Genomic DNA, 26,499 nt, shown 5'->3' with positions numbered 1-26,499 from the left:
GCTTCCTGAGGGCAGGCAATGTTTCCTTCTTTTATCTTTGTATCCTCAGTTTCTAGCACATAATAGTCACATACGTAATAAATGTCTGTCCAGGAGCACCGTCAGTCAACGAACATTTATTAAGTGCCTACTATACCAAGTAATGTGTGTGTGTTACCAAGGGTTACAAAAAGAAGCATAAAACAGCCCATGCCCTAAAGTATAAAGTATCTCAGTCTAATGGGAAGACAACAAGCAAATATATACAAACAAGTTAGGCGGGATAACTAAAAGACTGAAGGCACTAGAATTAAGAGGGGTTGGGAAAGGCTTCATGTAGACCGGATTTTAATTGGGACACCAATCTTCATGATTCATATGTTCTTCTTTGGTGGGTTTTTTTTTTAATCAGTTCCTATGAGTTTAGTAATCATTTTTGTGTAGGTGACTACTAACCTCTCCTGAACTTGATTCCAAAATTTAAATTGTCTGCTGGACATCTCTACCTTGTTAGTCACATCGAACTTAGAATAATGGAATTTCTATTTCCCCCCAAAAAAAATCTTACCTCTGAGCTTCCTCACGTCTATTGAAGGCACAATCATTTCAGTTACCTGAAGTTCTCAACCTGGAAGTCATCCTTGACTCTTCAACCCCATTTCCCCACCCTATATCCAGTCAGTTGCCAGTTCCCCCACATCTACATCCTTTTTCTACAAATACAGCCTCTAATAATTCATGCCATTATCATCTCTCAGCCTGGACCATAGGACCTTTGTTTTATAAAGCCTCCTGATTGGCCTCCTTCAGTCTCTTTTACCTCCCTAAACCAGTCTTCACATAGCTATCCAACTGATTTTTCTTCAACAGATCTGCCCATGTCACAGCCCTACACCAAAGTTTTCAGCAGCTTCCTACTACCCCTAGAATATAAAATACTCATTCTGGTATGTAAAGCCTTCCACAATCTTGCTTCCTTTCCAGGCCTTTTAAATGATAATAATAGGACTTACACAGCACCTAGGTGCTTTACAAATATTTTATCATTACAACAACCTTGGGAGGTAGGTGTTATCCTCATTTTGTAGTTGAGGAAGCTGAGGCAAACAGGTTAAATGACTTGCCCAAGGTCATACAGCTAGTGAGTATGTAAGGCTGGACTGTCTTCTGACTTTAGGGCCAGTGCTCTATCCATTGCATCACGTAGCTGCCTTCTGATTTTACAATTCTAGGTGACTACACTCTTCTAAACCAGTCTGACTGTTCCTCACACATCCTTCCATCATTCTGTGCTTTTCTCTACTTCTTTATCTCCCTCCTCACTTCTGTCTCTTCAAATCCTTGAATTCCTTCAAAGCACAGCCCACATACTACTTATTACTTCCTAAATAAGCTCTTTCCTTATCCTTCCAGTTGCTAGCATTCTATTCCTCATGAAATTACTTTACAACCTGATATTTACTTCTCTGTGTACCACAGGCAGCTTCCGATAGAATTCAAACTCCCTGAGGGCAAAGGACTTTTCATTTTTTAACTGTATTCTTGGCTGTATGATTTTTTTATCTTATTAGATGCTTAGTAAATATTTGTTGAATTCAGTGGCTTTATGTAGCACTCCTGGCTCACTGAAACAGGTTACTCAATTTGTTATTTTATCCGTTATTAATATTTTGTTCAGATTGGTTCTTCCTGTGACACCCTTTGTTAAATCATTAATGGAACTTAAAAGGAAGAAACCAGAGTTTTGTAGAACCTTTCTATCCTCTGTCCCTCACTTCTCCCTGCAAAGCAAGTCACTATATCCTTCCAGTTACCTGAGCTTATAACCTAGTTGTCATCCTTGACTCTATACTGTTATCTTCCCCTTCCCCTTAGCCAGTATTTTGCCAAATCCTGTCAATTCTGCCTTCACAGTATCTCTAGTATGTGGCCCCTTCTCTCCTCAGACACTACCACTGCCCTGGTGTAGTCCGTTGTCACTTCCTGCCTGAACTATTGCCACAGCCTTCTGCTTGGCCTCTCAGCCTCAAGCCTTTCTCTGCTGCTGCCTGTCCTCTACTCAGCTGTCAAATTCATCTTCCTAAGTGAAGGTCTGATCACGCCCTCGATTCAAGAAGCTCCAGTGGTTCCACTATTACTTCCAAGGTCAAATATAGAATCCTGTTTGGCTTTTAAAACCCTTTGTAACCTGACCTGTTCCTATTTTAGCAATCTTCTTCTACCTTTCTTCTACCTCCTTATACCTTATACATTTCTCTCCTCCAAATAAGACTTCCTGGCTATTTCTGATCACTAGCTGTTTCCCCATGCTTGGAATTCGTTCCCTCCTCATTCCTATTTCATGGTTTCCCTTAAGTCAGAATTAAAATCTCACTCTCTTACAAGGAGCTTTCCCCAATCTCCCTTAATGCTAGTGCTTTCCCTCTGCAATTATTTCCAGTTTAGCTTGTTTGCCCATACTTGCCTTCATGTTGTCTCTCCCATTAGAATGTGAGCTCCTTGACAGCAGGGATTTTTTTACTTTTCTTTGTATCCTTAGCATTTAGTGCAGAGCCAGGCACAGTAGGTACTTCATGCCTGGTAACCTGACCTCAAGTGGCATAGAACTGGAGGGAACCTATGAGATCCTGAGTTTGTAATATTTAGTGCCAAAGCTTGGGTACATACTAGATCTCTTAAGCCATGGGAGCAACATTTTATTCATGTTCCTATTTTTTGGCCTGCATTCTGAAGGTCAAGGCTTATCTTAGCCCTGAGTTACCTTCACCACCCAATCCTTTCCTTGTTGCTCCCTCGCTGCTCAGCATCATTGGAGAACAACACAATATAAAGTTCAACCTTAAGTCTTCATGCTGCCTTCAGGGCCTTAGATGATGCTCTGAACATGACAAGACTTCTACTTCACTCAACTACTATCACCTTATTTTCTTCCACTTTCGTAGCCAATCTTGTTGAAACATTGTATTCGATGCCTCATTTCCTCACTAGCAACTCAATACCTTGCAGTCTGGCATCCATCGGAGTTGAAAGCTTCTCTGAAGTCACCAAAGCTGACTTTTTTCGGTTCTCATCCTCAGTGACTTCTGGAGTCTTTAACAGAAATGACAAATACCCTCCTGGAGTCTCTTTTATTAGCTTTTGACACACCACACTCCTGATTCTCTAATCCCTGGTTCTTTGTCTTTTCTAGATCTTTGTTTGCAATGGGGTTCTGTCCTTGATCTCTTCCTGACTTGACAACCTCATTCACTCCTACAGCTTCTACTACCAACTGTTCAGCTTCTGTCTCCAGCCCAAATTTTCCAAATTCCAGACCTACCTCCAACTCTCTAATTGCCTACCTGATATATCCCCTTGGATGTCCTCAAATCACTTTTAAACTCAGTATCTGAAATTAAGTTTATGCTCAAACATCTGGTCATCCAGCTTGACACTGCCCCCACACTCTTTTTCCATTTGCCCCTTCTTTTCACTGTCACCATTCCAGTGTCCTTTGTCACCTACCTACACTACTGCAATAATTAGAATCACAGACTATCTGGTCCATTTTTCAGAAGGGCAAATAGCCTTTAGACCTTCCCATTTGTTTTCTTCTCACCCCCTCTAACCCATTCTCCACATGGCTGCCAGAAGTTATCTTCCTTACTCATAAATTTGTTTATAGGATAATAGATTTGAACTGGGACCTTCTAAGTTATCTAGTTCAGTCTCACTACAGATGAGGAAACTGAGGGCTAGAGAAGTTAAGTGATTTGCCTTTAATCAACCCCGATAGTAAATAGAGATGCCCACAGATTCCAAATTCAGCAGGGTTTCCATTGCTATCCTGCTCTTATGTCACATTTGTCATCAGACCTCTTCATTACCTTCCTGTTCTATTACGAATGAGGTTCAAACTCCTCAGCCAAGTGTCCAAAGCCCTCCCATCATCTAGTATCCCCAAATTGGATTATTCACCATAGCCTGCATACTATCACCCATTCTTTCTTTCCTTGCTCTGCCTTTGCTCCAAATGTTCTCAATGCCGGTAACGTCTTCTTCCTGTTAGGTTTCTATTGATCTTTTTAAGCCAAACTCAAATGCCACTTTCAGGAAGCTATCCTGATGTCCAGCCTTCCTCTCCCACTTCCCCAGTTGCTAGTGAAATAATGATTTTCTTATGCCACTTTGCTTATACATTCAAGTATTTTCTTTTATAATGCATCTAAGAATTAAGTTTATTGAGGGTAGATATTGAAATCACCTGGCTCAGGACCTAGCACAGCAGTGGAACCTGATTAAAATGTAGTGCCTGATTTTAATGTATTGATATTTTAATTAAAAAAAAAATAGAAATGTGTTTTTCTAAGTCAATATGCAGCCTACAGGGATCCTTACATAAGGTTTAATGGTGCCCATTTCTATTTGATTTTGACTGTATTACTCTACACAATAGAAGCTTAATATATCTTGTTGAATTTAATTGACACTTGAGCCTTTGGTTTACCTCTTTAGGTGGTACTGGAGATTCCATTAGCCAGGCTAGGGACCTGAAAGCTGCTTCTGGTTCTGATGGTCTAGATATCTGGGTTAGGTATCAAGGTAACTAAGTACCTGAATGTTCCTCTGCTGGAAGGCTAACAGGAGGTCAAAGGGTATCTACTACAAAACTAATGAAAGCCTCAAAAGAGTAGATCAACTGGCTAGAATATTTTTGTTTTCTTAAGTCTGATGAACACAAGTCAATTCTGCCTTCCCTAGGGATATTGGGAGAATCTTACTCAGGAATAGTGACGATACTTTAAGAGTCCCAGATAAATTTACATTCTCATTGAAAGGCTGCAGTTTTAAGAAGTGACCAGAGCAACACTAACATCCAAATCTCCACTTCCAAAGGCTAATCATGCAGGTTCCTTGCTTTCTTTTACTGCTGTGTGCTTCTCGTCAAACTAGTTTATTAGCACTATGACCTGGTTTGGGATAAGGAAAAGAGGCAAATCTCAACTTTACTAATTAGGCCCTTTGATCAAAGTTCTACTAAGGAAAGAGATCTAAGCTGAGAGTCAAAGCCAAGTTTTCACATTATCCCAGGCTTCTGAATAGCATATCCACATTTTTCTCATAGGGCATTGAAAAATGGAGCTATTACTATAAATATCAGGTTTTTAATAAAACGGAAAGTCCTAGATAGAGTCAGAACACTTTAGGTCTAGTCCTAGCCCAGCTGTATGATCTCAGTGGCTCAGTTTCCTTGGGTTTTGTATTTTGTACCTGAGAGATAAGAGGTGGTTTTTACATTTTATTCTTTTTAATTTTTTGCTTTTTTAGGGGGAGTTTTTACATTTTAAAATAAAGTTTTATTGTATTTAAAATGTAAAAGCCATTCTTAGCTTACCATGCAGAGGCTCAGGCTCAGGATGGGTTTCATTTTGGGGGCTGTAGTTTCCTGACCCCTGGACCAGACTGTTAAAGTCCCTTCAGATAAAACAGTCCATGATTCTGTCATCTGAAAGGAATTGGCTCATTTCTCCAGCAACATACATCTATAAGCCCAAAGCACCTTCAACTAGTTTTGTGCTATTTAGTCAACAGATGCTGGTTTAGCTTTTCAAAAAGGCACAGGAAGGCATGGAATGACCTCTTTATTAGACAACCCTAGGCAAAAAGATTTTAACGGCCCTAAACTCCTCCTAAAATACCGTATGTCCTCTTTATATGATCAGTCTTTGCACTGAGATACACAGCAATGACAACAGGGCTCCCTTTTAAAGCTCAGTATTAAATATTAAATATTTTCTTTCACTTTAATTTTACATTACTCTGCTGGGGGGATAAGGTGGTGGAGGGGGGAATTAAAACAAGTTAGATGAAGCCTGGACACATTTCCATGATTAGCCGGCTTGGTAAAAGTGGGTGGCTTTGTTCCTTTGCTGTATATGCAGATCCAGGCCCTGGAAAGTTGAGACCAAGTTATGGTTGTTTTCAAAAGTGTGCTATGAAAAGAGTAGACAGCTTTAAGCCAGGTTACAAAGTAGGAATGAGGGACCATTTTCTTCCAGAAACAGAACTCCTGAAGACACTCAGTTCTTTAGTTATTTCCAAAATGACTGGAGAAAGGAGGTGGAAGGGAATTTCAACATGAGTTTCAAAACACTGTCCGTATGAGGCGACTGGTTACTGTTCTGAGGAGGGAGAGGAATGACGTAGGCAGGCCATCCCTTCCAGTCCTCGATGTGGAAATTGAGAGTTGACAGCCCATTGGGTCTAAGTGTGGGCTGAGGCTCAGTTGGTATGGAATTTACTAAGAGGTTTCTTCCAGAAACAGACAGCTCAAGTCTTCCTTTCGCTTCAGCAAAGAAATAGTTTTTAAAAAGCACTTGGGAAGCTCCTCCTCTATTCCTGTAGTGGGTAGACTCAGAGAAGGGAGTCATCAGTGCAGCCGCCTTCAAGGCCATAACGGAATTCCTGAAGGTTGGAGACGCCATAAAAGTGGACAAAGGCTGCTGCCACCACCAGGACATGGAAAATCTGATGTGACTGGAACTGCAGAAAGTAGAGAGAGGCTTTTAGGTTAAAGGCACAGACAGTTTGGATGTAAAAAATATATATTTGATTAAAAGACTGATTACCTTCTTTATCTCTCAAGACCCTTTACTTAGCTTTGAGAGCATTCACCTCCCATGTCAATGATTAGAGGAATCAGTCCTTACCCATATATCAAATTTGCCAGGAAAGAAGCGCTCAGGGATTCGGGCAGCATATAGCCCAGCTCCAGTGATATACATCACAGCCATGAGGAAGAACCAACCCATCTGGCCCACTGTTGTGGCCTTGACAAAGCCTTCTGCAATAGTGAAGTGCATGGTGGGCACAACCCCACTCAAACCAAGTCCCAGGAACACTCCTGAGGGAAGAAGGAAGCAGATACAATAAATACTATGTGTTATTTCACCAATAAAATATCTATTTAGGTTCAAGGAGTTTTCACTTGGTATCTTAGAGTAGAAATCTATAAATGTCAATAAGGGTAATGTGTATTGAGTGCTACATTTCACACACACACACACACACACGCACGCACACATGCACGCGTGTGCACACACATGCACAATATGAGCAGAAAAGGAAGAGTTATATTTGAAGTAAATCTAGATGGGCCAAATCTAGATACCCTTTGGGGTTTTTTAAAATAATTTTATTTTTGGTTACATTTTAAGTTCCAAATTGTCTCTCTCCTTCCCCACTCCCCACTACAGAAGGCCACCATTTGACACAGATTTATAAATATATGTAAAACTACAGTATGCATACTTCTATTTATCAGTTCTTTCTCTGGAGGTGGATAGCATCTTCCTTTCTAAAGTATTTATAACACTCAAAATAACTTGTTTGTTCACAATTATTCTCTGAACAATATTGCTGTTACCGTATACATCGTTTTCTTAGTTCTGCTCATTTCACTTTGCATTAATTTCATGCAAGTTTTCCCATGTTTTCCAAATCCACCACCTCATCACTTCTTATAGCACAGCAGTATTCCATCACAATCATATACAACTTGTTTAGCCATTCCCCAACTGATGGGCATCCCATCAATTTTCAGTTCTTTGCTAACACAAAGAGAGCTGCTATAAATATTTTAGAACATATAAGTTCTTCCCTAGCCTCCACTCCATCACCTCAGAAAACAGACCTAATAGTGGTATTGCTGGGTCAAAGAGTATACACAGTTTTATAACTCTTTGGGCATAATTTCAGATTTTTCTCCAAAATGGTTGGGTCAATTCACAATTCTACCAACAGTGTATTAGTGTCCCAATTTTTCCACATTCCCTCCAACATGTTATTTTCCCCTTCTATCATTTTTATTTTTATTTTATTTTTGGTGAGGCAATTGGGATTAAGTGACTTGCCCAGAGTCACATAGCTAGTTAAGTATTATGTGTCTGAGGCGCATTTTAACTCAGGTCCTCTTGACTCCTGGGTCAGTGCTCTATCCACTTCACCATCTAGCTGCACCCCCCCTTTTTCCTTTCTATCATTTTAGCCAATGTGATTTGATATCTCAAAGTTGTTTTAATCTGCATTTCTCTAATAAATAATGATTTAGGGCATTTTTTCAAATGACTATGCATAGTATTGAATCCTTCATTGAAAACCTGCCTGCTTATTTCCTTTAACTATGTATCAATTGGGGAAATGGCTCATATTCTTTAAATTTGACAAAGTCCTCTACATATTTTAGATATGAGACCTTTATCTGAGAAACTGTGTATAAAATTTACCCTCTAATTTTGTTTTCCTTCTAATCCTAACTACACAGTAACCTTTGTTTATCAAGAAGTTTCAAGGACACGAATTCTTTACCTTCCCGGGAGAAGTAATTCTGTCTCCTCTCTGACTATTCTGTTTAGAAACCCAGGGATGTAAATATTAGATGTTTTACCCAAAGCTACTCTCTAATTGTTAAATATAGGATACAGATTTCCTGGATTTGGCTGACTTTAGTTAGTAGGTCATCTGGCTGCCAAATCCAGGACAGTGGTATGTTCACTTACTCTAGAAAAAGGAGGAACTTTAAGGGCCTGATATCCTAGATGGCTACATATCTTCAAACTAAGAAGAATGGCTGGAAGATATGTACAAACAGGAGTAAGGAGGAGAATTACTGCACAGAAGTTATTTAAGAAGCCTAATCATACAGCAGGTTGATGATAATTGCCAGTGTAACTTCTGGTAATGACACGACACAAAGGCATTTAGCTGTGGGGCTGCCACACCAGTTACCAGTGTTTGCTTTCAAATCTTTTTGTTCATAAAACCCAGATTATAGCCAAGCTTTCTAACATGTAGTAACTCTGGGTACATTAATTTTAACTTTCTGGTCTTCTGCGATGGTTTTTTCCTTACTATTTTAAATCAAGAATGTTAAAGAAGCCATATTTATCATTCTAAGCTATTTTACTAGCTCCCCATGATTATCAGAGCAATCTCTGAATAGTTCAATCTAACACATCTAAAAACAGGAGGCAACTCAGTGGCTCAGTGAATAGAGCACTAGGCCTAGAGTCAGGAAGACCTGGGCTCAAATCCAGCCTCAGACATATACTAGCTGTGTGACCCTGGGCAAGTCACTTAACCTCTGTTTGCCTTAATTCACTAGAGAAGGAAATGGCAAACCACTCCAGTATACTTTCCAAGAAACCCCCATGGACAGTACAATCCATGGGATCAAAAAGAGTTAGACACAACTGAACAATTAAAACTGAGCTGGACTGAACAACAAAAACAAGTCAGAAAGATAAGATAAATGGGAGAAATGTGAGCATTTCTTTTGCCATGTGATCTGTTATATGTCCTGTCTGCTTCCAGATTTCTACTACAGCTTATAACCCTGTGGACTGTTTCTAATCTCATCCATTTCCCAATTTTAAACCTTAGCACCCTAAAATTCCAAAAGGTACAATCCTTCTACCTTGGACTGAAAAACCCTGACCCTAAAACTTTAATTTAAAAGGAGTATTGAACTTTGCCTTGAAAATTCATTTAAAGTTCTCAAAGTGGATCAAGAGCTCACTTGAGATTCCTAAATCCAAGACAAGAGGACCCAAAACTCAAGCCCCTTGACTTCCAAATGAATCCTACACCAACCCTTTGCTCTCCTGGGTTTACAACACGTGTGTCTTACCTGCTCTTGTTTGCCGGTGTTTGGGTGTGGCAAAACGGTCCCACTGGGCCACAATGATGGCAGAGATGCCCAGGACACAGACAATGGAGAGGTAGATGAGCCGTGGCTGTGGAGAGCAGTAGAACGAGTAATAGAGCCAGGGGACAAAGCTCCCCATGATCAGTAGAGCAATCCCTGAATAGTCCAATCTAAAAACAAGACAGAAAGATAAGATCAATCAAATGGGAGAAATGCAAGTGTCATATTTGCCATGTGACCTGTTGTATTTCCTATCTGTTTCCAAATTTCCTCTACACCCTATAACCCTTTGGGCAGGTCTCATCTTTTTTTCCAATCTTAAACAATCTACCCTTGTCCCCTAAAATTCCAAAAGGTAGAATTTTTCTACCCCAGACTGAAAAGGACTCCAAAACTTAGCTTTTTTCCCCTATCTACTACCTTCCTTATCCATCTAGAGGGTGTTTCAAACATATCGGTGCTACCAAAACCCAGCCAGATCTGAGTACATTTACCAGCCCTTTGAAAACAATTCCTAACTTCTATAGGCCTTCAGCACTAAAACAAGATTTTTTTTTAATCACACTTGAGAGTTAGAAAAAGTATGTCAGTGAACTCACAGACACATGGGTCTTCTGGGAATGCATGGGCAGCAGAGATAAACTTTGAAGGAGCACTGACAGATGGAAACACAGAAATGACCACACCCTGCTCAGGGACCAGGTCAACAGAAGGTTAAATTATCACTGGATACAAGGTCTGGGTAAGCTGCCTGAATGACATAGGGATGGATCACACCGTCACTTTGCTGGCAGAAAACTCCATAATAAAGTACCATTTGTTGACAGGGCTACAATAAAATTTTTGAAGAGCTAGAGAAAAAAGTGTCATTAACCTTACAACCATTAGCAAATCCTGCTAGTAGCAAGGAAGAATATGTGATGCCCATAAAGCAGGCAGTTGATGCTGACAATCTTGGTGAAGAGAGAAGTTCAGGGGCCTCTTTCTGATGATGGTCTTTTGACTCACTTGGAAAATGTCCGAGACACTTTTTCTGAATGACAATAGACGGTGTGAAACAGCCAGGAGAAGCTGAGGCAGAGCACAGCACCCAGAAAAAACATCCCAAAGACCACTTTCTCCTGTAGAGGGGCCATGAAGTACATATTTGGGCGGAGCATGGTCAAGATTCCCAAAAAGAGAAACAGCACAAAACCTGTAGGAAGAACAACCAATGAATAAAAGCCCAGAGGCTCACTGGTATGGAGCATATTCATTTAACTCTAAAAAGAAAAAGTTTGAAAGGTGATCTAGGGGTCTAGAGCAGGGGGGAGCTAACCACCTAAATCTTCAGAGAAGAACTATGTTAATACTCTGTGAAAAGGGCACTATTTCAAATGGAACTACTTTGCTTAAACCTTTTGTTTAAAAACATGGAGATAAAGAAATAGAAGAAAGGATATACATTTCAATGCTGCGTACCCTCAAGAGACCATATGGCCAAAACAGTCTCTTCCATTTCTTACTCCTGGGCTATAAAAAGGCTGAGGGGTCAACCAATCAGGGGCAACTTAAAGTCAAGCCCTTAACTTGTCCTCAGCTGAGGAGGAAGCCTTCTATTTAATTTCATTTCCAAGTGCCCCATCCCCTTGGCATCTGAGTCAATGAAGAGCGATGCAGTAGAATAAGCACTGGGATTAAGAATCCGAAGGCTGGCATTTGGATTCTGCCTCAGACACTGCTCTGCCTGTGCAGTCTTGGGCAAGTCTATGAATCTTCCTGGGTCTCAGTTTGCTTATTTTCCCATTACTGTTCAGGGTACCACCATTCTTGTCATCCAGATTCAAAACCTAGGTGTCATACTCAATGCCCCCCTCTCCTTCACCTCCCATAAAGTCCTGTCAATTCTCCTCTCACAACCTCTCTCGTATACATACTTGCCTTTCTATCCTCTGACACCCTCATCACCTCACACTTGGACTACTGCAACAGCCTTTCAGTCTGTCTCTGCCTCAAGTCCCTCCCCACTCTAGCTCATCTTCCACTCAGCTATCAAAGTGATTTTCTAGGCACGGGCCTGACCACATTACCCCAACCCCATCTAGTTCAATAAACTCCAGTCTCTCTCCCCATTATGTCCAGGGTCAAATATAAAATCTTCTATTTGGCTTTTAAAGTCCTTGGTAATCTGGCCCCTCCTTAAACCTTCCCTGTCTTTCCCTGTATACTTTGTGATCCAGTGACACTGGCCTCCTCACTGTTCCTTGCACAAAGACATTCCACTTCCCAACTCGGTGAGTTTTCCCTGGGCTCTCCCCATGCCTGGAATTATCTACCTCCTAGTTCCCTTCAAGTCTCAGCTAAAATTCTACCTCCCACAAGAAGGTCAGATTTCCTAATCCCTCTGGATGCTAGTGTCTTCCCTCTTCGATGACCTCCAATTCTGCCTGTCTGCATCTTGTTTGTATACAGTTGTCTGTTGGTGGTCTCTCCCCGCCATTAGACGGGGAGCTCCTCAAAGGCAGGGATTGTTTTTGCCCTTTTTCTGCATCCCTAGTGCTTAGCACAGAGAATGTCACATGGTGGGTATTTCATAAATGTTGATTGCCTTGACTTGTTTGTAGAACGAGAGGGTTAGAATATGGTGTTTAAGGTCCCTTTGGCTCTAAATCTATTGTTCAATGATGAGAGGTTGAACTGTCACGCCTTCTACCCTCTGATTCTACTACTCACCAAGCAGATGGGTCCAAATATTGCCAGTCTCTGTGTGGATACGGAAGATGCTCTTAAAACAGGCACGGAAGGAAGGCATGGGTGGTCTGTGACCATGTAGAAGGTAGTCATTGTCCTTCAGCCAGTCAGGGAGCACATCATATGGAATGACCCGCCAGCGTCCTTCCCATACCTGAAATACAGAGATTTCTTTTAGGCAAGCTCCTGTGTTCTGATGTCTCTCTGTGGGCAGCATTCAAAGCAAAGCCTGAATGAAGCTGACAGAATCCTGACCCACATTTTTGCCACGTCTCTTTAAAAATAAATAAATACATTTTCTCTCTCTAGATTTCCATGCTTTATCACATGCTAATCTGGATATGTTGCAGCCAGTTCTTAGTGGGAATGGTCTGTGTCTTTTCAAAATGCCCTTTGCACTAGGCACAGGAAGCAGCAGAATACCTTGGTGACTAACCAGCCAGACTTGCCTCTGATTTACTTCCATTATTTAAAAAGAAAAAAAAAAAAGCAATACCCTTTCGACCCCAACAACACACACATAAACAGAACAGTTCTGATCCATCACATGCTTGGAAATGGGGCCACTTCTTAAACCTGCTGCCCCATTCCCCTGTCCCACAGGTTACTCCCCAACTTCAGGAAAAGCACCCATACTCAGCACCTTATATACAAACTCCTCCATCTTCTCCATGGCATGGTGGGCTTGTAGGGGCAATGTCAGTACACGCACCTCTTCCTCTTCTTCTTGGGGTACTGGACATGTTTGCTCTTCTTCAACCTGCAGTAAGAAAAATTCAGGGTTCATCTGTCAATCGCTTTTGTTTGATTATTTTAAAAGCAAGATATCCATGGTTTATTGCACATTACTTTGAATATGCTTCGTGTACCTAGTTTATCACTGGTACATTACACAGGACCAGAGAAGCTTAAATCTCAGCACATCCTCCCTACCACACAGGGTCACGTGGCCTCTTCCCCAAAAGCCTAATCCCTACTGAGCTTAAGGTATTTATTTATTAAAGAGAAAACTGAAGACTCTATTGAGATGGAGTTTGCCCACAGCTTGTCCTTTGAGGCACTAGGGAATTGGGGCAGCCCTTTCTACCCTAAGCCTGGATAATTCCTTCTACTTTCTAGAGCAGAGGTTCTTGGATAGATTTCAGAGGGTCTGTGAACTTGGGTGGGAAAAACAGCATCTTTATTTCAATATAATTGGTTTCCTTTGTAATTCTATGTAATTAATGTTACAAATTTAAAACCATTATTCTGAGAAGGGTTCAATAGCCTGCCAACAGGATCTAGGACCCTAAAATGGCCAAGAAGCTTGGCTGTTCCCTGACCACTGGGTTCTCCACTCTTCCCCCAAATGCAGAATTCGCTGCTATCCCTATCAATCCAAACAAAAGACTGTCTTTAAAAGACCTTCTTTCCTTTAAGGAGCTATGCTTTTAAACAACTTAAGCCAACCTCAGATTCTTTGGCTCTGGAAGCATCTTATTTTGAAATGGCAGAGACAGAAGCAATCAGAAGGAATCCTGCCTCCAATGGCAAGGCCACAGCATTCTCAAAAGTAACAATACCCCCAGGACTGGCTACACAGTTGCAAGCAGCCCTGACTGATTCCCAGTGCTGTAAGAAGTCTTTTAACCCAGGCAAACGGATGGAAGAACACCCAGACACCAAAGGGGACAAACCTTTCCCTAGGACACCTTTCTTCCAGTGTTTCTTGAATGAGACGGGGCTTCTCCTATTATTCAGAGCTAAGTCATGTGAGCTGCATTTTCTGTTTGGTTTTTCCTCTTACAGCGGAATCTGAAAGACTTCTTAGAACATCAAGGCAACAGGTACAGAAAAGTTACTTACTTTGGTGGATTTGGGAGTCATTCGTTTACCCTTCTCTATTAGTAGGGGTCCTAGCTCAGCGAGCTCCATTGTGTCTGCTTCTCTGTTACTGGCTGGTGCCCCATTGCCCTGCCCCACCACAGATCCTTTGCAGGAAGACATCTGGTTGGCACCCCCACAACCAGCAGCTTCAGTATTGTTGAAAGTTGAACCTTCCCAGTCCTAGGGGGGCAGAGATCTCCCTTTGATGGTAGACCCTAGGAATAAGCACACAAACACAAAGGGTGTTAGCAAGTTATGTTTTTTACACTGTCATTCCAGTAGTCTAATATAGAATGGAAGGCAGTGACATATACAGCTGTACAACCCTCATTCTGCTTCCTAAAGGCCAGTCTTCTTCAAAACCAGCACAAGGGTAGAGATCAGAACCAGCCAGACCTCCAGGTTGATAGAAAGAAGAATCATTAGCCTCAAATCATTTCTATCTTAAGTCCTCCCACTGTAATTTTACCCTTTATCAGAGCCCCACTAATCTACAGACAACCTAACATCTACACACTGCCCAAAGATCTATGGTTAAGGCACAAATCGGTCACCATAGAAGAATAGCTGTCTCCTCTTTTCCCCCTCCCTCCATTTCTTCCAGAGAGGGGATTCTCCTAACTCTCTGGAGCATTAAGGGGTCCATAAAAAGGCTCGATTTTGAGAATAAAGAACAAAAAAGTTGAAGGCAAAACAACCAAAGCTAGGAAAGGACTAAACTACAAATGTATTCAGTTTGTTTTACGTGTAAATGAGCAACCACACTTGTTTTCCACACAAAAAGTACTTTTTTATGGCTGCCCAGAATAGTTTATCTCCAAGTGAGGTCTAGGAGGTTGGCAATTACAGGATTATTATTTAGATTTGGCAATCACAAAAACAAGTAATCCTGAATAACAATCACCCTCTTACCTCCTCCCATCCCCGTAAACAAGGAAAAATTTATTGCAAGCAGGAAGCTGGAGTCAAGTGGGCAGCATCTCCCCTACTCTCTGCCATCCAGGTGGCCCAACCTGCTTTTCAATGGCTTCCTTTGGCCACTTCTAAGACATACTTGTAGCCTGAATCCATTCAGATTCCTTGGGACACCAAGAACAAACTCAGAGGTCTTTTATTAAAACCAGGTAACCTAAACCTTACTTTTTCCAGGAAAAATCCCACAATCACTTCAAAATTCCCTGAATTACAAATGAATCAACAAGTCTCTTAATTCCAAAGTGAATACATATGCAGACTGGCCATGAAAATGGAAGGAAAGTGTCCAAATTATTTTACTTATCTCATGAATCACTGAGCTCTAAACTTATTGCAAATTAATATTAATTAATTTGGGATGGTGCTAAATTCAGGCAAGGACAAAATTCTAATTTCAATGCATGGATGACATGGAGAACACCCAAAAGTAACTATGTGATTTTACTTTAAAGAAAAAAAATTACCAATTTCCATGGAAGCCCACTTTCTTGTAGTAATAACATTTATTCCTTGCTGAACAGAATTTAAATGTGCAAAATAAAATGTGCAAAACAAGAGACACTTGCAAGAAGAGAAGAACCCAGGAAGAACAGGAAACAGGAGGTCCCTGGAAACCTCCTAAATACAACCAAACATTGGGAAATCCTTTCTTGGTACTAATAAGTAACAAAATAGAAACTTCCTCAAACTAGAACATGAAAGAAAAATTCACATATTTAAGCCAAAACAAAAAACCACTGATACCCAAAACAATAAAAATGAGTTCCAGGCATCTCAAGAGAGACAAGAAGAGTCTTAAGATCAGTCCACACCAGCAGCCTCAGAAACAGGCTGAAATTTGGTCTTGTTTTCTAGGATTGTGATACTATGTTCTTAGCAAATGATCTCCATTTCTTTCCTGACTGTAAAAGAAAGCATACTTCAAACATCCATGCCAGTGGGCTGGCTGCCTTTTGTGTGCTCTAACAGAGGAACTAGAGCTCCTGTTCTACCCACTAAGTACTACAGGGCAGGTCATTTAACCTCTGATCTCAATTTAGAGATGGAAGAGACCTTAAAGATCATTTTACAAATGAGGAAACTAAGTCCCAGAGAGGTTAAGTGACTCACCTATGGTCACACAGGTGCAAAGCTGGGGCATGAATACAAGTCCTATGACTCCAACTAGATCAAAGCTTCCTCCACTTGCCTGGTTCTTTCATTTGTAAAATGAGAGTAAGAAACACTACTTCCACTACTTAGGTCTGCTGAGAGTAAAGTGCTTATAAAAGGATATCCCAGAGTCTTAATGCAACGGAGACAGGGCAGGAAGAGAAGCAACTGGAGGTCTAACAAGAAAAAGGAAGCCCAAATACAACACTTGAACAACTTCAACTCAAGATGGCCTTAAGTCTTGAATAGATTGTACAAAGTGATAAGCAAGTTATCTTGATTTCTATCACATACACAAAAACCCACCCCCAGACTTTAAAAACCAGTGACCCCGGAGACTATAACTAGGGAAATAGTTTTTCCTTTTCTTTAGCTTTTGCATATTGTGGAAGAAAGCTCTCCCTGAGCTGCTGTACCTTAACATGATGGCCCTTTCTTTTTTCAAATATAGTTATCTAAATTCAGCGTCTTGGTGCAGCTGCTACATTTTTTTAATGAGATTTCCCAAGTTCAAGCTTCTTTACTCAATAAACTTTCTAACTGGAGAGAACTAAATCTTGAGAAATGAAAGTAATTAAGAAGGCAAAAAGGCTGCTCAGATAAGTACAAGAAAAACCTCTGTCCAGCCAGAGAAATGATTAGATTCCTTCTTCCTTATTTTAATTTTTTCTCAATTATGGGTAAAACCACGTATTTTTTAACATTCTTAATAAAAAATTTTGAATTCCAAATTCTCTCCCACCCTCCCTCCCTTCTCCTATCCTTAAGGCAAGCAATTTTATATAGATTATATACATGCCGTCACGCAAAACATAGTTCTACATTAGTCACGCAGCAAAAGAAAACAGATCAAAAACAAAACAAAAACCTCAAAGAAAACTAGTTAAAAAAGCATGCTTCTGTTGAGGTTCAGATGTTTAGGGGTGCTGGGACCCTAAAATCATGACATGCAGGTCCTGCCCGAATGAATTTAACCCAAGCCTTTCAGCCAAAGGCAAGATTTATTAAAGATCACCTATACTGGTCAGACCCTTAAGTAATGTGAATATTTGTGACACTTGTAAGGATGAATGGGCATGAGGAAGTCTCAGCCCCTAAATAGGAGCCAGGATGGTTCTCCTCATATACAGAAAGACAATGGAAGGGATCTAGTAATGGCCAAGTAGTTTGAGGTGTCTGGAGGAGGGGCTGGGAGAAAGGGTGTCTGAATGGGAGTGGCAATAGACAATGGGGGGCTAGACTCAATTAGAGTAACAAAGAATTGGGAGTTTGGGTTTAGGTGATAAGGAAAGGCCAGTTGATAGGATTATAGCCTCCTGAGACAACTAGACCTCCTTGACCAGGTGAAAGAGTTCAAGTAAAGTTCAAGGAAAGGGTTATTTGAGCGCAGTCTTGGACCTGTAACCCATCACTTCAATTTGAATTAAGACTCCATCAGTTCTTTCTCTGGAGATAGATGGCATTTTTCATCATAAGTCCTTTGGAATTGTCTTGGATCATTGTATAGCTGAGAATAGTTAAGTCATTCATAGTTGATCATCATACAATAGTGCTGTTACCATGTATAACATTCTGCTACTTCACTTTGCATCAGTTCATGTTAAGCCTTTCCAGGTTCTTCTGAAAGCATTCTGCTTGTCATTTCTTATACCACAATAATACTACATCGCAATTATATACTGAAACTTGTTCAGCCAATTGATGGGTGTCCCTTCAATTTCCAATTTTTGCCACCACAAAAAAAAGCTACTATAAATATTTTTTGTACATATAGGTCCTTTTCCTTTTTCTTTGATCTCTTTGGGACACAGACCTAGTAGTGATATTGCTGGGTCAAAGGGTATGTAGTTTTATAGCCCTTTGGGCATAGTTTCAAATTGCACTCCAGAATGGCTGAATCAGTTCACAACTCCACCAACAGTACATTAGTGTCCCAATTTTCCACATTCTGTTGCACATTTGTCATTTTCCTTTTCTGCTACATTAGCCAATCTGACAGGTGCTAGGTGGTACCTCAAAGTTGTTTTCACTTGTGAATCCACCTGGTCTTGGGGATTTTTTCTTAGAGAGTTCATTGATGGCTTGCTCAATTTCTTTTTCTAAGATAGGTTTATGTAAGTATTCTATTTTCCTCTTTTGTCAATCTGGGTAGTTTATAGTTTTGCAAATATTCATCCATTTCATTCAGATTGTTAGATTAATGGGCATATAATTGGGCAAAATAGCTCCTAATAATTGCCTTAATTTCCATTGGTGGTGAATTCACCCTTTGTATTTTTGATATTAGCAATCTGGTTTTTTTTAAATCAAATGAACCAATGGTTTATTAATTTTATTGTTTTTCTCCTATAAACCTAGTTTTATTTATTTGTTCAATGGTTTCTTAATTTCATTTTTATTAATCTCTCCTTTGAGTTTCAAAATTTCCAATTTGATGTTTGCGTGGAGATTTTAAATTTGTTCTTTTTCTATTTTTTTAGTTGCATTCGCAATTAATTATAAAGCATAATGTTATGCTCTTTTTCTATTTTATTGATGTAAGCATGTTGAGGGATATAAGTTTTCCCCTACGCACTGCTTTGGCTGTATCCTATACATTTTGGTATGCTATGTCACTGTTATCATTCTTTAATAAAGTTATTGATTGTTTCTATTATTTGTTCTTTGACCTCTGCATTCTTTAGGATTAGATTTAGTTTTTAGTTAATTATTTTAAGAATCAATTTAATTTATTATTAATTATATAAATACATTAAGAATTAATTTAATTAGTTTTCATGGCCCTTTATTGAATGTATTTTTTATTGCATTATGGTCTGAAAAAGATTATTTATATTTCTGCATTTGGTTGTGAGGTTTTATGCCCTAATACATGGTCAGTTTTTGTGAAGGTGCCATATACAGCTGAGAAAAAGGTAAATTTCTTTCTATTCCCATTCAATTTTCTCCAGAAGTCTATTTACTTTTCCAAATTCTACTCATCTCTTTAATTCTTTATTATGTTTTGGTTAGATTTAATCAATGATTAGATTCCTAATCCCCAGTCAGCTGAAGAGCTGAATCCCCTGGGACAAAGAAAGCTTTCCAGGTCACTTAGTCTATAAAGCTTTCTGAGGCTGGAGGACATTTATTCTCTGGAACAGAATAAAACCTTCTTCCCCTAGGGACACAAACAAACTGGCTCAGCCAGGTTCTACAAACCACCCTCTCTTCTACCTACCTTCTCAGTGATACAGAATGGGGGAAATTTGACTTTCAGAGATCACAGAGGATCATTAACTTAGGGTTGGAAAGAACATCAAAGACCATCTAGTTTTTATCCCTCTCCCACAATTTTATAGATGAAGAAACTGAAGTCCAGAATTGTTAAGTGATTTGCCCAAGGGCACCCGGAGAGAAAGTGATAAAAGCAGATGTGGATTCAAGCTAAGGTCCAAAGACTCTAAATACAGTGTTTTCTACAGAACTGCACCATACTGCCTAGCTCCTATGGACCAAAATGATACAGGCTAAAAAGCAGCTCAGGAGAGACAGGAAGCATGAACGAAATTCTAAAAACATAAGAAACAATTCCAAGAAGGAAGGAAAGAAGTATTATTAAATAACTACTATGCCTGTGCTAAGCACTTAACAAATATCTCATCTGATCAGCAACCCTGGGAGGTAGGTGCTATTATTCCATTTTAAAGAGGAGGAAACTGAGGCAGACAAAGGTTAAGTGATTTGCCCAAGGTCACACAATCAATAAATGTCTGAAGCTGGATTTGAAGTCAGGTCTTCCTGACTCTGGGACCCATGCTCTAGCCCCTGAGCTACCAGATGCCTCAGGAGGAGGAGGAGAAATAAAATGAGTTGTCTGAAGAATGAATGAAAAAGAATTCCCCACCAAATGCATGAAAAACTCAATAGAAGAAGATTATACAAAGCAAGGAACAAGACTGAGCCCTGATATAGCTCAGAATGAGCAAAGGATGGCTCAAAAGTTAAGGAAAAAAAGGGCTAGTTTTTCAAGCTGTACGGGGGAACAGAGGATCATCAAAAAAGAGAAAAGACTAGAACTTGGAGGGCTAGGATGGTGATGGCCGACAACAGGGAAAAAATCCAAAGCTGCTCAATCTGTATTTTGCTTTTTTCTCCTTTAAATGGCCAATAAATTGATAGAAATCAGAGACAGCTAGGGGCTTTCTTAACTGAGTTCAAGCCATCAAGCCCAAATAAACTACAGCTTTAGATACCAAAAGAACTGGCAGGTGATCACTGAACCACTCAGGTTGCTAGTGGCAAGATAGTGAAGTATGGGAGAGATTGGCAACAAGACTTGCAAAGAGTAAATGAGTCCATTCTCAAAAAAAGGGAAATAGCTAGCATTCCTAGGTAGCTGAAGGCAGAGGTGTCAAACATGCCAGCCACACTGCAAAAACAAATAAAAATACACCAATGTGAGAATGTGAATGTGGTTTTTCTAAGTCACTCTGCTGCCCATCGTGATCCTTACGTATCATTTAGTGGACCTTACTTCTATTGAAATCCAACGCTGCTGCTTTCTAAAGCACTTTACAAGTATTATCTCATTTCATCTTTATAACAATCCTGGGAGGTACATCTTACAGATGAGGGTACTGAGGCAAAGTGAATTGCCCAGGGTCATATAGCTATTTGAACACAACTCTTCTATCTACTATGTCACTCAATTGTTTTTCAAGAGGAAAATAAGAAACTGCACACTATAAACCAATGAGCCTGACTTCAAATTCTCTTGGAAAAGTCAAGATCGGGTTGCCAAATAATAAACACCTAGAAAAGGAAGTGATGATTACAAAGAGCCAGATCATGCCAGACTTAGCTAATTTCCTTTTTTGACAAGATTACTAAACTGGTAGGTCAGGGACATACTAGAGATATATTTTATCTAGATTTTAGCAAAGCATGTGAAAAATCCTCTCATGCTTTCTTACAGAAAGGATGGAATAATATGGGTTAGAAGCAATATAATTAGGAAGATTCAAAACCGTTCGATTTAGGAATGGTTGAATAGTTAGAAGCACAGTATAAGGGTGCAAGTCAGACATAAGTAGTGCACAACTGTAGTTACTGTTTCTGGGGAGGCTAAAGGGGGCTGGACCACTTGAGTTCAGGAGTTCTGAAAGGCAGTAGGGCCAAAGCCAATTGGTGTCCTAAGATTAGCACCAATATGGCAAGTCCCTGGGGAGGAGAGGGCCACCAGGCTGCCTAAATAAAACCAGCACAGCTTGGTAAAATGGGAGGAGGTCACATCCTGATGAGGAAAGGGGTCTGGTCCATGAAAGGTCACTGCACTTCTAGCCTGGGCAAGATAGGAAGATAAAGTCTCAAAAAAACCCCAAAAACCAACCAAACAAATATTAACGGTCCAATGTCTACTTGGAAGGTCTCTAGCAGGGTGTATCTGACTAGGGTTCTGTGCTACTCAACATTTTTATCAATGGCTTGGAAAAAGAATAGATCGCATCCTTACCAAACTTTCAGATGACACAAATATGAGAGAGATCGTTAATATGCTATATAACAGGTTATGACAAGCTAGAGCACTGGGCTAAATCAAATATGATGACATTTAATAGGACAAATATCAAGTCTTACATTTTGAGTTGGGAAAAAAAAATCAACTTTATAAGTATAAGATGTAGCAGGCATAGTTAGACATAGCAGGTTGTTTGAGAAAGATCTGAGAGCTTTGGTAGATTGTAGGCTTAATACGAACCAACAGTGTGACAGGATAGCTAAAAAAGCAAGCAGAATATTGAGCTGCATTAAGGAATAACTTTCCAAGAAAGGGGGAATAGACTTGTCATTGGCCCTGATCAGACCGCATGTGAAGTATCTGTTTTAGGGGAGGAGATCAGCCAGAGGAAAGAGATGGGATGATGAAAGGACATATAAGGATCAACTGGAAGAAATGGGGGTGGCAAGGCTGGAAAAGGGAAGACTTCTAGAGGTACATGATAGCTGTGTTTAACTGAAGGCCTGTCATTTGAACACAGCTAAAAGGAATTAGCCTTGCTCTGCTTAGCCCAGAAAAAACTCAGCACCATCAGCCTTGATGACAGGTGCAAACTACTGAATAATCAGAGTGATTCCACAATGGCATAGTCTGCCTTGGAGTTTGTGGATTTCTTCTCATTGGCCATCTTTAAACAAAGGCTGGTTGACTTCTGGTGTATGCAATAGGACTTCTCTTCCTGTTTCATGTGGTCTAGAAAGAGCTGCTCAGGTAGATTTCAGCTGGAAAATTCTATGACTCTAATATTCTTCCATGAAGGGATGGAAGAGAAATTTTACTTTAAGTGGAAATGCAAGAGCAGGGGTTACTTTCAGTAATTCCCAGACTCTAGTATTCATCTCCTATTTGACTGTCAAGTGGCACTGACAAAACACAGATACTATAACTTTTTTGGGTAGCTTTTTCTTGGTAATGCAACCCAGAAGACTAGGCTCTTATATTCATTATAAGGCAGGTTTGCTCTTGAAGTGTAGTGATCAAAAATCTAAAAATCACATAGGAGATTAAGAGGCAAAGTTATTAGTATTCATATCTGGTTTTCCTACCAATCTCTGAACCTAGAAGGCATCCTTTGTTGGCTGGAGGTTTGTTATGTCTAGCTTTCAGTAATCTTAATTGTTATTTATGTCAATCCAACTGGTCAGTATACTCAACTGTCTTGAACAAAGGCAACAACATTAAATGGCTGCATGCCAAGAGTTTGTTAAGAATGATCTAGATATATAATATTCCATGACTTTATGGAAGTCTAGCTTTAGACCTGGAAGAGTCTTTACAGATTACTTAGTCCATTTAGCTCATTTTACTGTTGAGGAAACTGAGGCATGGAGAAATGACATGCCTTGCCTAAGATCCCACACATACAGGCAGAGGCAGGATTCAAAGTCAGGTCCATCTTCAGACTTCAAATCCAGCACTCTTTTCATTCTACTACAGACTCTTCAAGTAGTACATGAGGAATCCACTTTGAATATGATAATGATGAAAGTTTTCTGGTCTTACTTCAGCCAGATAGGTAGGGAAGGATTATCAGAGAAATAAAAAGTTAATTACCTTGCTGGGTACAGGCAATCATCTAAGTCCTTGGAACTGATCAACTAAGTCCTTGGGATTTGAAGCTGACTCAAAAACCCCAAGGATCTGTGAGTCAGGATACCCTCACACTTCCATCTACATAATTACAATATCTACTACAATACCTACAACTCTAAAGATCTTAGATGCTAAAGGGTCTTTTGTGTTGACACAGATGCCCAGAAAGCTGCTCAAATCTCCCAAGTATGTGGCTTATGGTAACCAGCTAAATAATAGGATTACAGACAGGTTCAAAGTGGCTTTATCTTGCAGGAGTCAGCAAATAAAACTTTCTCCAGCACGTCCTATAGGAGGAGCAAAATACCAAGTTATTATGCCCGAAAGATGGAGTAAATTTGATCTTCCATTGACAAATATGCTACTAGGTGCAGGAGATAAAGATGAATAAGATATAGTTCCTGCCCTTTAGACATTTATAAACTTAGATGAGGCAAAAAGACAGCAACACCAATAACTATGAACAAGACAAAGAATTATATAACTAGAACAAGTCAGTAAGAGCTAAAAGACTTTTAAAGGAAGATCTAGAATAATTTCCAGACAAGGTGGTTAGGAAGGGCTTCACAAAAAAGGCAGAATATAAGCTGAGCTTTGAAGGCTGATTATAAGCTGTTTGTGGGATGTCAGTCTATAAGCTATTTTCACAGGATTTTTTAGAGTTGAAAGAGATTTTATAGACTATTTGCAAATGGAGCAATGTGAGGGGTAAGATATTCTAAGCAGGTTAAGCGCTGGGAGAGAGCAAAAAATGTTCTCACAGGCACCAAATGGATCAGTGTAGTTGGTGCAACTGTTAGCAGGGTTGTAAGGCTCTCCAAAGCTCCACTGAAGCAAGATCATGGAGTTTGTATTTAATGATTTGGGCAACAGAAAGCCTAATGAATGGTAATACTAATTTCTACTACTTGTTAGAGTTACCATAACACTTTGGAGGGAAATGGTCTCTTAGGCCAAATGCACTAACATTTTGCAGTCCCTGGGAACCATAGAATTCTAACAATCATTGGGACTACAGCTTCTCAATTCTCAGTCGTCTTAAGATTCAGCTTTGCAGGGGTCTCCCTTGAAGCTGAGTTTCCAACAGAAACTCAAGTTCCAAAGACTAATTTCAACCAACACTCCACCCTTTGGGGGACTAGAAATGCTTTTCTAAATTACTTTATAGGAAGAAACCAGACAGAAAATCTTTTGATAATTCTATCAGTCAAAACCCCACGGATGTAGCCCCCAGTCTAATTTCTAGCACTGAGAACTGTTGCAAAACTTAAAAAAAACCTGAAGCTTCATCATAGGAAATTTCACCATTTACCCAGAATTAAGGAAATGAAGAAAATCTGTCATTATCACTTCATTCTAGACAGACTTATGCCCTGTAGTCTAGGTCTCACTTACCTAATGTCTCAGAATTAATAGGACCTAGGTCCAACTTCCCTGGGTCTACCTCCACCACTCCCCCCCCCCCCGGAAAATCGCTTCCTATTCTTTCTTGCTTTCCGACCACATTAGTGGCATTCTCAATTTAGGTCACTCCCAGACCCTGGGAAGGTTAAGCATGATACAGATGTCAAAGCCAGTACTGAAAACTTAAAAGACAAATCTGGATCGGGGGTTCTTAACCACTGTGTGTCACGGACCCCTTTAGCAGGCTGGTGAAGCCTGGGAGCTTCCCTTCTAAGAATACTTTTAAATGCACAAAACAGACTACATAGGAAATCAATTATACTGAAATAGAATGATTAATATGTTCAAACAAAGCAGTTTCTCTATGCCAGGTTAAGAACTCCTAATCTGGATAGACTATATCCACAGCATTTCCCGGATCTAGTCATAATCTGCTTGGTCAGTTTCCCCAGCCCCTCAGGAGGCCAAAGCCCGGAGGGGGCATGGAGGGGGGCCCAGCATAGTCATCAAGGCGTGTTCTTGGACTAACCGGGGGGAGGGAGGAAGAGGAGCACTTCCAATGTTTAAACCTGGTACATCGGAAGGGAGAGATTTCCTTCCCATCGAAAACGTGTCCATGCAATCGGGGCTTTAGGGCCAGGGGTCGCTTTCGTTCTCGGGGTTTTGACCCCCCAAGGATGAGAACGTCCCGGTTAGGGTCCCGGCCGCCCGGTCCGGAGTGGGGCCGGGAAGTCCCCCCAGGAGCGCCCCATCTCCGGCCCACGCGCAGCTCGCGGGTTCAGTTGACCCCCCGAGCTCCCCGGCGCTGGTGCCCACGGCTCCTCTCCCCTCCCCCGGCCGACTGGGACACCCGGGGGCTGGGGAGGGCCCTCGGCGGCGGGGGCGGGGCCGGAAATGTTTACCCACCGAGGCCCCAGGGAGCCCTGAGACCCCGGCCGCGGGCACACTTACGGGCCGAGCTCCAGCAGCGGCGGCGGCGGCAGCGGCCGAAGGCTCTGACGGGGCCGCCTTCCCTGGAGCTACATCCCCGGCGCGGGTGATGACACCGGCCTCGGCCCCAGCGGCGGAGAAGCCTCCACCCCCCGGGGACGCGGAGGCGCCGGCCCCGGAAGGAGCGCGAGAGGGCGCCGCGTCACCTCCGCCCGGCTGAGCGAGAGACGAGGCGGCGGCGGCGGCAGCGGCAGCAGCGGCGGCGGGGCAGCTTCTGGAGCGCAGCTGCTCGGCCTCCCTCTTCGGAGGCCGGCTCCTCCTCTCCGCCCCCCTCCCCTGCCAGCTTCTCCTCCTCCTCCCCGCCTCCCTCCCCCGCCAGCTCCTCCTCCCTCGCCAGCTCCTCCTCCTCCCCGCCCCCTCCCCTGCCAGCTCCTCCTCCTCCTCCCCGCCCCCTCCCCTGCCAGCTCCTCCTCCTCCTCTCCGCCCCCCTCCCCTACCAGCTCCTCCTCCTCCTCTCCGCCCCCCTCCCCTACCAGCTTCTCCTCCTCCTCCCCGCCCCCCTACCCTGCCAGCTCCTCCTCCTCCTCTCCTTCCTCCGCCCCCTCCCCTCCTTCCCCGCCCCTTTCCCTTCCTTGCTCCTCCCCTC

At 41.4% G+C, this 26,499-nt stretch overlaps 1 protein-coding gene across 1 annotated transcript; it reads right to left on the bottom strand.

Moving 5' to 3' along the window:
* Positions 1-5,583: 5,583 nt before the first annotated feature.
* ADIPOR1 (adiponectin receptor 1) lies at positions 5,584-26,172 on the bottom strand. Its single transcript, XM_021003083.2, has 8 exons — positions 25,875-26,172; positions 14,240-14,475; positions 13,038-13,154; positions 12,377-12,548; positions 10,673-10,859; positions 9,647-9,834; positions 6,669-6,862; positions 5,584-6,501 (listed from the first exon to the last, which is right to left on the bottom strand). Exons 2-8 carry the CDS (start codon positions 14,378-14,380, stop codon positions 6,373-6,375), a joined length of 1,128 nt encoding a protein of 375 aa, XP_020858742.1. The 5' UTR covers positions 14,381-14,475; positions 25,875-26,172; the 3' UTR covers positions 5,584-6,372.
* Between the last annotated feature and the right edge of the window lie 327 nt (positions 26,173-26,499).

This window comes from Phascolarctos cinereus, unplaced genomic scaffold, assembly GCF_003287225.1.
Source record: "Phascolarctos cinereus isolate Bilbo 61053 unplaced genomic scaffold, phaCin_HiC Scaffold_5;HRSCAF=322, whole genome shotgun sequence".
NCBI lineage: Eukaryota > Metazoa > Chordata > Mammalia > Diprotodontia > Phascolarctidae > Phascolarctos > Phascolarctos cinereus.
The sequence above is the reverse complement of the archived record's forward strand: the minus strand, read 5'-3'. Positions and strand labels throughout refer to the sequence as shown.